At 54.0% G+C, this 12,563-nt stretch overlaps 1 protein-coding gene across 7 annotated transcripts; it reads left to right on the top strand.

Annotated features, from left to right (window-relative positions):
• Positions 1-1,760: 1,760 nt before the first annotated feature.
• LOC101003620 (zinc finger and SCAN domain-containing protein 1) lies at positions 1,761-9,486 on the top strand. 7 transcript variants are annotated; one of them, XM_031661300.1, is made up of 4 exons: positions 1,761-2,365; positions 4,115-4,153; positions 5,683-6,155; positions 8,405-9,486. In XM_031661300.1, the coding sequence occupies exons 3-4, from the start codon at positions 5,786-5,788 to the stop codon at positions 8,851-8,853; spliced, it is 819 nt and encodes a 272-aa protein (XP_031517160.1). In that variant the 5' UTR covers positions 1,761-2,365; positions 4,115-4,153; positions 5,683-5,785; the 3' UTR covers positions 8,854-9,486. The 7 variants fall into 7 exon arrangements, with proteins under 7 accessions (XP_031517160.1, XP_031517156.1, XP_031517155.1 ...); XM_031661296.1 differs by having other exon boundaries at positions 4,115-4,355; XM_031661295.1 differs by having other exon boundaries at positions 3,583-4,355.
• Positions 9,487-12,563: the final 3,077 nt, after the last annotated feature.

Genomic DNA, 12,563 nt, shown 5'->3' with positions numbered 1-12,563 from the left:
GATTAGTTTGGATTTTCTAACAGTTGTATATAAATGCAGTGACACAATTGAGTGTACTCTTTTGTGATCTGGCTTATTTTACTCAGCATAATTATTTTGAGATTATCCATTTTGTTGCGTGATGTAAGTAGCTCATTCCTTCTATTGCTGAGTGGTGTTCCATCTCATGGATGCACCACAATTGTTTATCACGCTGGATATGTGAGCTGTTTCTATTTGGGGCTGTTAAAAATAAACTTATGTGAACATTCGTGTACAAGTCTTCCTAAGGACACACATTTCTTTGTTGGATAAATGCCTAGGAGTTGAATGACTGGATCATATAGGAAATGAAAGTTCTTTTTTTTTTTTTTTTTTGAGACGGAGTCTCACTCTGTCACCCAGGCTGGAGTGCAGGGGCGCGATCTCGGCTCACTGCAAGCTCCACCTCCCGGGTTCAGGACATTCTTCTGCCTCAGCCTCCCAAGTAGTTGGGACTACAGGTGCCCGCCACCACACCCGGCTAATTTTTTTTTTTTTATTTTTAGTAGGGACGGGGTTTCACTGTGTTAGCCAGGATGGTCTCCATCTCCTGACCTCGTCATCCACCCACCTCCACCTCCCAAAGTGCTGGGATTGCAGGCCTGAGCCACCGCGCCCGGCCACTCCTGGGACTCTTAATCTCCAGGCCCTGTTTTATTTTCTTCTAGGTATTTATATTTCCATGAAGCATCTGCTTTGTTTACTGGCATTTGCCCCTTGAACATGGGCTTCCAAGGGGCTAAAGCCCTATCAGTCCCTCTCACTGACGTGCTCCCACCCCAGTGTCCAGAACAGTGCCTGGTACCTATAGGCCCTCAATAAACAGCTGTTCAGCAGATGCACGGTGGTTAGGCCCAGGCCCCTGGAGGTGGGTCCTCCTCTCCTTCCTTAGCTCACACTCTCCTGCTTCTTCAGCAATGGGCAGCTTCACCTACCCTGAGCTCAGTCCCAGAGCTGAGGACCCTCCTTGCATCATGATCTCACCCCCACCTGATTTTCAGATACAAACGGAATATATGTGGAATCCTACTATTCTGGCACATGGTTACATTGTAGACAATATTAAAACTTATGTATATGAAATGTACTTATGTAATGTTTCATTAAAGTATATGAAATATAGGACACATTGATACTAATTTTCTTTTTCTTTTCTTTTTTTTTTTTTTTTTTTTGAGACAGAGTCTCACTCTGTTGCCCAGGGCAGGCTGGAGTGTGTTGGCAGGTCTTGGCTCACTGCCACCTCTGCTTCCCCGGTTCAAGCGATTCTCCAACCTCAGCCTCCCAAGTAGCTGGGATTGCAGGCACGCGCCACCATTCCTGGCTAATTTTTGTATTTTTAATGGAGACGGGGTTTCACCATGTTGGCCAGGCCAGTCTCAAACACCCGGCCTCAGGTGATTCGCCTGCCTCGGCCTCCCAAGTCTGGGATTACAGGCGTGAGCCACCGCACCCGGCCTACTTGTTTTTCTTCAGTTTACATATAACTGAGCTTTCTTTTTCTTTTCTTTTCTTTTTTTATTTGAGACGGAGTCTCGCTCTGTCACCCAGGCTGGAAAACTGGAGTGCAATGGAGTGATCTCGGCTCACTGCAACCTCCTTCTCCCCGGTTCAAGTGATTCTCCTGCCTCAGCCTCCTGAGTAGCTGGGATTATAGGCATGCGCCACCACGCCCCGCTAATTTTTGTATTTTTAATAGAGACGGGGTTTCACCATATTGGTCAGGCTGGTCTCGAATTCCTGACCTCGTGATCCGCCTGCCTCCGCCTTCCAAAGTGCTGGGATTACAGGCGTGAGCCACCGCGCCCGGCCGACGTCCTGTATTTTCATTTGCTAAGTCTGGCGATCCTAGTCTGGGACATAATCGTACCAAACACATTTATATTAAAAACAATGTTTTCACATACTACTCTTGGACACTGTAAAAAACGGTTGTGTGTCTGGATCGTCCTCGTTTTGCCCAGCGGCCGCATCGTACATGGGCATCCCCGCAGCCTGCCCCTTCTCCACATCCCCCAGCAGTGCCCCCTACGCTGCGCTACCCGTTGCCAAGGCGACCGTAACCGCGGCCGGAGGTTACTGGAGGGCACGGCGGGGGCGGGGCGCTCATTCCAGGCGGCTTCTGACTGGCCCCGGCCGCCTCATGCGTCACAGCCCCGCCCCTGCCCGGGAGTCCCGCGGCGCGTGACATGTCGCCGACGCTCGGCGCGCTCCAGCGGACCAATGGCGGCCGCCCACGGCGCGCGGGGTGCCGGGATGGGGTCCGCCCGCGGCGTGGGGCGCGCTCGCCAGCCCAGGGGTCGCCATGACTGAGCGGCCCAGGCCCGAGCGAAGCCCGCGCGCGGTGAGTCCGCCGCGGCCCATCCGTCCCTCCGCCCGCCAGAGCGTCCATCGGGACGCCCACCCGGGAGGGGCGCGGCGCCGTGTCGGCGGGAGCTGGCTCGGGATTGCGGGCCAGGGGCGCGCGTCGGGGGAGGCGGGCCCGGGCGGGGGCGGACCGGGCCGGGGTTCCAGAGCCCGTCCGGAGTCCTGAGGTCGCCGTAGGGGAGGGGAGGGGAAGGCTAGAGGCCACGCGGCGCGGGGGACTTGGGGGCTAGGGCCGCCTCTTCCTCAGGGATCCCAACCCCCGTTGGCATCCGCCGGTCAGTTTGAGGCCGAAGCCCCTCTACGTACCCCCTTTGTCCGCCCAGACACCGCTCGGCCGCGTCCAAGTTCTCCCTTCCACACATGATCGGCATCCCGTGACCTATCTCCCTCCTGAACAGCTGCCCCCGGACCCATCTCCCTCCCTCCCAGCCCCCCCGGCCCCCCCCCCACTGGAACAGCAGTCCCCGACCCGTCTCCCTCCCTACAAGCTCCCCCGCCCGGGCCCATCTCCCTCCTGAGGAGCCGCCACGACCCATCCCCCACCCGACCAGCCGTCGTCGCTGCCCCTCCCCCGTGTTCCCAGTGCACACTTCCCCAGCCCATTTATTATGGAGCTCCCCCGAGTGGCATCCTAAGCTCCCAACGCCCTCCCTACTCTAAGCCCCCTTCTCAGAGCCAGAGCCATTCAGACTGTCGCAGCGAACACGTCTACTATGTCACTAAGCATCCGCCATCAGCGGCAAAGCCCTCCCGCCCATCCCCACAATAGAATTTGGGGCTTGGGCTGCAGATCTCAGTGCTCATGTCAAGTGAACCTGGCCCTTCCACAGGCACTGAGCCCTCCAAGTGACACTCTCTCACACACACACACCCCCAGCATTAATCCCAGACTCCCACCAAAGTAGACCTCTAGGACCCCAGGGCCACCACAGCATTGCCCATGGGGGGCCCAGATCCTCCTCACCAGCCATGTAGACCTCAGTCCCCTCCACATCATTGCAGGCCCTCTTCATCTTCCAGAAGTGGCCCCCCCCATCAGTCCTGGACTCTCATCAGCTCAGGCACCCCCACATTGGCCCAGGTTTTCCGTCAACCCCCATATAGACCCCAGACACACCCATGGACCTCTGGTGCCTTCTGCTAAGACCTCCTCTTTACCCTCATCCGGGATAAACTTAGCCTCTCCTCCCACAGACCCCAGCCCAAGACCCTGGAGGATGCTGAGGGGCTACAGCCCCCCTCCCTGCAGTCTCCAGTGTGAGCTGCCATGAGCACCTGAGAGAGTGTAAGGTCTGAGGGCCCCAGGGCAAAGGGACTTCTTGAACCTGTGGAGCTTCCAAATGGGCCCTTTTTTCTTACTCAAAACTAGATATATAAGAGCGTGAATACAACATAAGAGAGCATTTTTGCCTGTAGCCTTGGCAGGGAAGACCAAGCTGGTAGTTTCCCAATCAGGGTGCGGGTGGCTGGGTACGCTGACTCGAAGATGGCTGGCCAGGCACAGTCCCCATGAGTTGCCTTTTCTGCCACCCTGCACCTCTCCTTTCTCCTGGATTGTAAAACCAGATGCACAAGAACTGCAGAGTGTATGAAAAATGCAGCAGAAGATGAAGAGGGAAAATCCCATGGAATCCCTCCTTTTCATTTGTCATAAGCATTTCCCATACGGTTAAAAATCCTGCCTAAAGATTTCTTGTTTTGTTTTTGTTTTTCCATGTTGATGAAGGTCACATGGGATCCTGACACCATGTGGAGATTCAGAGAAGTATGAAGAGCACAAAGCACTTGGCTGCCCCCCACCGTGGGCCTCTTCCCAGCACTCCCTTTCTATGACACTCATGCATCATCCTGCATCCCACGTTCCCTATGCCTCATGTCATCTGTACATCATGTGTCTACTCCCCATGGTCATGTCATGGTGTTGTGTACTGGACACAGTTGAATACTCCCGTCACATGATGGGGAAGGTAGTTGATCCCACCACATTCAACTGTTGGGCACTTTTGTAGTGAATCTTGGTGCCTGAATCTCACATCTTGCACGCAATCTACCAAGTGTTCTTGATATATAAGTGGCCACAGTGCTTTCCAGAAAGGTCGTGACAATTTATATTCTCACCAGCAGATCAGTCCAGAGTACAATAGTTAAAGACAAACAACCAAAACCTCCCTGCTTATTTTTATTTTCACAACTTTTAATGTTTTCTTCAGTTATATGTTTACCATAATGGGCTTGGAAAATGTACAAAAGGTAACTTTTTTTTTTTTTTTGAGACAGAGTCTTACTCTGTCACTTAGGCTGGAGTGCAGTGGCACAGTCTCAGCTCACTGCAATCTCCGCCTCCTGGGTTCAAGCGATTCTCCTGCCTCAGCCTCCCCGGTAGCTGGGATTAGAGGTGTGCACCACCACACTGGCTAATTTTTGTATTTTTAGTACACGCGGTTTCGCCATGTTGGTCAGGCTGGTCTCGAACTGCTGACCTCAGGTGATCCACCCACCCCGGCCTCCGAAAGTGCTGGAATTACAGGTGTGAGCCACCGCACCCGGCCACAAAAGGTTATTTTTTAATTGCCCTTCCCACTTTCCCTCTCTTTTCAGAGTCTCCAGTCTCCCCTGCCCTCTTCCTGGTCTCCTCTCCCAACTTGGACTTGGTAGGAAAGGCAGGAAGACAGCAAAGATAACACCATGGGCAGAGCTGCTGCTGCTGGTGCTGTCATCCATTATTATGTAGTCCACCTGGCTGCTTCCATTTAAATGGAATTTAAATTTAAAATTCAGTTCCTATTTCAGGTGCTCCCAGCCACCTGTAGGTGGCTGCAGGGGTAGAGAATGTTTACATCCCTGTAGGAACTACGCTGGGCAGTGCTGGCCACACCACAGGGCAGGCATTCTTGTTCCCGCAGCTCAGTCGATGTGTGTTGAGTGACTAAATGAGAGGGAGATAGACGATAAACTAAGTAAGGGGAAAAGATATGTTCAGAAAGTCATAGGGGTTGTGAAGAGGGCGCCATGAGGATGATGGCTGGGACATCTTCAAGGGGAGGAGCTGGGGGGAAGGGGGAGGAGCGGGGGTGGGATGGCAGGTGCAAAGGTCCTGGGGCAGCCAGTGGCTTGAACTCAGTGCAGAGTAGCCCGTGAGAGGCATGTGGAAGATTAGGTCAGGAGGTGGGAAGAGGTCAGGTTAGTTCCTTGGGGTGCTGGAGATCAGGACAAGGAAGCAGGGAGCTGAGGGGCATCCTGAGTATGGAGGGCCACCATCTGATGTGGCCCTTCTGTCCCTGCCCCTCTCTGCAGGCCCCTGATTGCTGACTCTGCCCGCCTGCCACACTGGCTGTGTCCGGAGCCACTCGGGATCCAGTCCACACACACCCCTCAGACAGGCCCTGTGGCCAGAGAAATGCTCCCACGGCCCAAAGCCCCTGCCTCCCCCAGACGCCCCCAGACCCCAACCCTGAGTGAGCAGGACGCGGACCCTGGGCCAGCAAGCCCCAGGGACACCGAAGCCCAGCGTCTGCGCTTCAGGCAGTTCCAGTACCACGTGGCAGGCGGGCCTCACCTCGCGCTGGGCCAGCTCTGGACGCTGTGCCGCCAGTGGCTGAGGCCCGAGGCGCGCTCCAAGGAGCAGATGCTGGAGCTGCTGGTGCTGGAGCAGTTCCTGGGCGCGCTGCCCAGCAAGATGCGGACCTGGGTGCAGTCACAGGGCCCCCGAAGCTGCAGGGAGGCCGCCAGCCTGGTGGAGGACCTGACACAGATGTGCCAGCAGGAAGGTGAGAGGCGCAGGCTCCAAGCCCTGGGATGGGCAGGGGGCCTGACGTCTCCGAGGACCGAACTGCCCTCCTGCCCGCCCGCATCGCTCCCACCCCTGCCCGGTCCCTCCCGACCAGCAAACCTCTCCTGCCCCGCGGCTGTGTTTTTAATTATTTTTACATATAAATGTGCTGCACGCCTCATCTGCCTCGGGTTTCTCACTCAGTGATTAAAGATGCCTCCATTTCCCATGCGTCCATCTGTCCTGTGGCTTTGTGTCCGCTGCTCCTCACCGGCTGCTCTCTGGGAAGGACGCTGCCCGGCCACTTCCTCCCAGCCACATGCAGCGCCTCCTGCAACACTCAGGAATCCTAGAGATCCTTAAGCCTTCACAGGGCGCAGGCCCCATCGCTGGCTGATGGTGGGGAGAGACGCTTAGGTCTGCATCCCGACTCTGGGAGCTGGGAAATATGGGGTTGGAACTGGGCTTCCTCCCTGTCTCCTCTCTTAGCTCCCCTCTCCCCTGAGAGAGGTTTGTCCTCCCGCATCTTTGCCCCTGTGACCCCACGTGGAGATTCCATCCACCCAGGGCCCAGTCCTATCACTGAGGCTCTTTCTTTCCTAGTGACGGAAGTGCAGGGATTGGACACTGAGAGGCCAAAAGAGGCAGCCACGAATGGCGAGAGCAGTCATGGCACTGTGGCCTCAGGGGGGGGCTTCCTCAGCAGGGCCCCAGCAAGGAGGGTATGCCAGGCAGCCACACTGCAGGAGCAAAGGCTGGGAGTGACAAGGGTCAGATCAGAGCTCAGAGAAAAGAGGGCTGGAGCAAGGGAGAGGAACAGGCCCTCCCTTTGCACCCTCGGACTACAGCTTTCCTACAGGCTAACAGTGATAAGCAGTTTGCAGAACACAGGGTCCAGGGTCCCCTTACTGCCTCAGGGCAGCCCGTGAGCTTTCCAGAGGCACAAGGGTAGCCCTGTAAACTGCAAGGCAGAAGCCAGATGAATTGGCCCTTTGAACTTTCTGCTCCTGGGGCAGAGGGCCCAAGACCACTGGCTTCTGATGCTCTGTGGACCTCACAGCCATCCCAGCCCAGAGCCACCCTTGCTAGGTTTAATGTTCCATGGTCACTCTCGAAATTCTTCATCGTTTTTGAGCAAAGGGCTCTATTTGTCTTCCATAGCAGTGGTCTGCTTTTTACATTCCATATTTTGAGCCTACGAAACAGTAGAGCAAGTATAATGAACAGCCCTGCACATACCACCCAGCCCTATCAAAGCCCAACCTCCAGAAAGGCTGACTTGCAGTTGTTTTAAAAGAAATACCCATGGCCAGGCGCGGTGGCTCACCTCTGTAATCTCAGCACTTTGGGAGGCCAAGGCGGGTGGATCACAAAGCAGGAGTTCGAGACTAGCCTGGCTGACATGGTGAAACTCCGTCTCTATTAAAAATACAAAAATTAGCCGAGCGTGGTGGCACATGCCTACATTATATCCCAGCTACTCAGGAAGCTGAGGCAGGAGAATCGCTTAAACCCAGGAGGCGGAGATTGCAGTGAGCCAAGATCATGCCACTGCACTGCAGCCTGGGCGACAGAGCGAGACTCTGTCTCAAAAAAAAAAAAGAACCAACCAGTGGAGTCGGCTGAAACCCCGTGCATGTCTCCTAGTCCTGTTGTCCCTCACTCTGCCTGACACCCCAGAGGTGGCCATGGTCTTGAATTTTTCTTTTTTTAAATTAAAAAATAGAGGGAGGGGTCTCGCTGTGTTGCCCAGGCTGCTCTCAAACTCTTGGTCTCAAGCAATCCTCCTGCCTCAGCCTCCCAAAGTGCTGGGATTACAGGTGTGAGCCACCTCGCCTGGCCTGGTTCCCACATCTTCACCCTTCTGTAAATGGTGTCCTGAACCCTGCTTCAGCAGTTGTCCTCTCTGTGCACAGCAGCCCCGGGGGTCTTGGGGAGCAGCGGGCTCACGGTGTCCGGGCCTCCCTAGTTGGTCAGTGCTGCAGTGCGTGTCCTCGTGGGCTTCTGGAGGCACACAGGGGTGTGGAGTGTGAGTGAAGAGGGTACTTGTCCTCAGCAGCCCTCGGTGTCACCACAGGTTCCTACTCAGCAGCCACATGGAGGGACAGAATGACAGCCATCACTCTTGCCTGCGCCTCAGGGATGCTGCAGGAATGTTTGGGGAAAGTCTGCCCTCCCCAGAAGGTCTGGAGAATTGGGGGCTCCGGGAAGAACAGACCCCTCTCACCATCCCTTTCTCCTGCACAGTTCTGGTATCTCTGGACTCGGTCGAACACCAGGACTGGAGTTTCGGTGAGGAGGAAGATGGGAAGAGTCCAAGGTCCCAGAGAGAACCATCCCAGGTGAGCCCGGGGCCCCCCTGCTCCGTGCTCCTGCACCCCAGGGTGTGCGTGCCGCTCCTGGGACGGACTCAAGGAAACCCCATCCAAGGACTGTGTGAGGTTGTCCCCAATGCTCCCAAAAAGCCCAACCTCCAAACTCCCCACCTGCCCCACAGATTCCCCAGGCTTCCTGGGGCTCAGTGCTGGGCGAGGGCAGTGAGTGCAGGTGTGTGTATGCCGTGCGCCTCTGGGCCTCACCCCAGCCCCTCCCGTCCTTTCCAAGCCGCGCAGTTAGGACCCATCCTCCTGTGTCACCAGCACCAGATGCTGGGTGTTGAGAAAGTCCTGCTGCCCCTGATCACCTCCTCTCAGTGAACCCAGGATTCTGGGCGGGGCCAGAAGGAAACGCTGAGGGCTCCCCAGCAGCTAGACCTGCTGGTGCACAGGCCTCAAGGCGACGGGGGGGCCCAGCTGGGTTGGGAGCCTAGCAGATCTTGGTGTGGCTGGAGAGATTAAAATCAGGGGTGGAGCCACGCAGATGTGTGAAATACAGGGGTAATGGGTAAATCACAAAAGAACAAAAGTAAGAACCGCTAAGTGAGTAGCATGTGTTCCTACGATCAGGGCTACCATGAGTTTGAACACTTTCTGCCCCTGGATCTTGGTATTGGAGCCGCCAGGGGAAACACAGCACGGTGGAACAATGGATAGAGCAAGGTTTTGCTCACAGAGCAGAAACAGGGCCAGAGCACCATCTGCCCATGTGGCTGTCAGGCCCAGGCCAGCAGGTCCCTCCTAGAGGGGACCTGACCTAACAGTGGGGCTGTCTAGATGCCACGTGAAGAACACGCCTGAGCAGAACAAAGGGGCACACATTAGGAAACAGAGACCCCCACACGAGGCACTGCACCTAGCACAAGGAATCTCAGGAGTTCAAGAACAGCCTGGGCAACATAGCAAGACCCCATGTCAAAAAAAAAAACCATAGCCAGGTGTAGGGGCATGCACCTGTAGTCTTAGCAACTCTGGAGGCTGAGGTAGGAGGATCACTTGAGCCCAGGAGTTCAAGGCTATAGTAAGGGATGATCATGTCTCCACACTCCAGCCTGGATGACAGAGTGAGACCCTGACTCAAAATACAAAAACAGCCAGGCGCAGTGGCTCACGCTTCTAATCCCAGCACTTCGGGAGGCTGAGGTGGGCAGATCACAAGTTCAGGAGTTCAAGACCAGCCTGGCCAGCACAGTGAAACCCCATCTCTACTAAAAATACAAAAAAATTAGCCAGGCATGGTGGCGGACACCTGTAATCCCAGCTACTCACGAGGCTAAGGCCGGAGAATCGCTTGAACCCAGGAGGTGGAGGTTGCAGTGAGCCAAGATCGCACCACTATACTCCAGCCTGGATGACAGAGCTAGACTCAGTCTCAAAACAAACAAAAAAACTAGCCTGGATGGCTTATAAACCACAGAAGTGCTGGGCATGGTGGCTAATGGCTGTAATCCCAGCACTGTGGGAGGTCAAGGCAGGAGGATCATGAAGTCAGGAGTTTGAGACCAGCCTGGCCAACATGGTGAAACCCCGTCTGTATTAAAAATACAAAAATTAGCATGGTGTCGTGGCACACACCTGTAATCCCAGCTACTCAGGAGGCTAAGGCGAGAATTGCTTGAACTGGGGAGGCGGAGCTTGCAGTGAGCCAAGATCGCACCACTGCACTCCAGCCTGGGCAACAGAGCGAGACTCCATCTGGGGAAAACAAAACAAAACAAAACAAACAAACCACAGAAGCTTATTTCTCACAGTTCTGGAGACTGGGAAGTCCCAGGTCAAGCTGCCAGCAGATCCAGTGTCTGCTGAGGGTCGGCTGCCTCATTCACAGGTAACCTCACAGGGTGGAAAGGGCAAGGGAATTCTCTGGGGCTCTGTTAAAAGGGCACTAATCCCAGTTGTGAGGGCTTCAACCTCATGACCTGATTCTCTATCAAAGGCCCTACCTCCTAATCCCCTCTATTTGGGGGTTAGGGCTTCAATATATGAACTTCATAGAGACACAAACATTCAGACCAGAGCAGCAACAAAATCGAATCACTTCCCCTTCCCTCTGGCACTGAACAGACAGGGCCATGTCCTCATTCTTCTTCAGACCGCAGGCCCCTCTCTCTCCTTCTCTGAATGATAACCTTGTCTCTCTTCTTTGTCCTCTTGAACAATAACTGCCAATCCCCGGCTGTCGGGACCTCAATCCCTCCAGCACACCGTTGACAGCCTGGGCGGCCCCAGGACACCCCCACCTCTCTCTCAGGGCCACCCAGCTTCCTTCATCCTTGACTGAGGTTGCAGGCCTCCCCTCCAAGCCCCCTACGCCCTCTGTACCATCCACTCATAGCCTTGCAGCATCTTTGGTTTCCTCCGTGTTTTCTGTTTTTTGGGGAGGGGGTATCTCACTGTTGCCTAGGCTGGAGTGCAATGGTACAACTGTGCTGACTGTGGCCTCAAACTCCCAGACTAAGGTGATCCTCTCACCTCAGCCTCCTGAGTAGCTAGGACTACAGGTGCGTGCCCCACCACACCAGATAATTTTTGTATTTTTAGTGGAGATGGGGTTTTGCCATGTTTCCCGCTGGTCTCAACTCCTCAAGTGATCCACCCGCCAGCCTCCCAAAGTTCTGGGACATAGACATGAGCCATCAAGGCCGGGTCTTAATTAGCTTTTATAGATACAGTTTTAATCCATGAAGCCCTGTCTCTTTATGCGACCATATTGTTTGAAATGCTTGTTCCTGGTGCCATAAAGAAATAGCACTTGAACATAAATTTAATTTCCCTTAGCAAGGCCATTTTTTTTTTTTTTTTTTTTGAGACGGAGTCTGGCTCTGTAGCCCAGGCTAGGCAGGGCCGGATTCAGCTCACTGCAAGCTCCTCGGCCCCAGGGTCACTTATTCTCAGCCTCAGCTCTCCCCGAAAGTAGCTGGGGCTACAGGCTGCCCCACCTCGTCCGCTAGTTTTTTTTTGTATTTCTTAGTAGAGACGGGGTTTCACCGTGTTAGCCAGGATGGTCTCGATCTCCTGACCTCGTGACCCCACCTGTCTCGGCCTCCCCCAAAGTGCTGGGATTACAGGTTTGAGCTAATGCTGCCTCGCCAGCAAGGCCATTTTTACTTTCTGCAGAAAGGGTACAGTCACCAGCAGTTTTGCTACGAGAGTACACTGAACAAAGGAGACAGGGTCATTTATAACCTGATGTGTCCACCCTACTGCTGTGTCCAGTTTCCATTGGCTGGAATGGGACCTTACATTCTGTATTTGTCCTAATTGGCTAGTAACTTAGAACTTTTTAAAAGAAGCGGCTGGGCATGGTGGCTCCTGCCTGTAATCCAAGCACTTTGGGAGGCCGAGGTAGGCAGATCATAAGGTCAGGAGATGGAGACCATCCTGACTAACACAACAAAACCCCATCTCTACTAAAAATACAAAAAATTAGCCCGGTGTGGTGACGGGCGCCTGTAGTACCAGCCACTAAAGAGGCTGAGGCAGGAGAATAGCTTGAACCTGGGAGACAGAGGTTGCAGTGAGCCGAGATCGCTCCACTCTACTCAGCCTGGGTGACAGAGCAAGACTCCATCTAAAAAAAAAAAAAAGAACTTTTTAAAAGAGGCAAAGGCAGAGGAGAACAAAGGAAGGAGGAAGTAACTTGTGGAATGCTGAGAAAAGTAAAAACACCTTCAAATAAGGAAGAGAAATAAGCTATAACCTAATGCTTACTTAGACCAATATAAGCATGCCAGGGCAGATATTTAGGCTAAATTGTGGGAGCTAAGAACATAAAGTACATTGATTTTTTAATTACAGCTAGCAGATATTTAAGAATGTTAGCACAGGTCTTTTAATAAATTTTGCTTCCTAAGAGAAGTTACTATTTATTCCTAATTAGATGCAGAGAAAAGTCTGCACCTCTACTTTACTTTTTTTTTTTGAGATGGAGTCTTGCTCTGTAGCCCAGGTTGGAGTGCAGTGGTCCGACCTCGGCTCACTGCAGCCTCCGCCTCTCAGGTCCTGGTTCAAGCAATTCTCCTGCCTCAGCC

This window comes from Papio anubis, unplaced genomic scaffold, assembly GCF_008728515.1.
Source record: "Papio anubis isolate 15944 unplaced genomic scaffold, Panubis1.0 scaffold1255, whole genome shotgun sequence".
NCBI classification, from domain to species: Eukaryota; Metazoa; Chordata; class Mammalia; order Primates; family Cercopithecidae; genus Papio; species Papio anubis.
The sequence above is the reverse complement of the archived record's forward strand: the minus strand, read 5'-3'. Positions and strand labels throughout refer to the sequence as shown.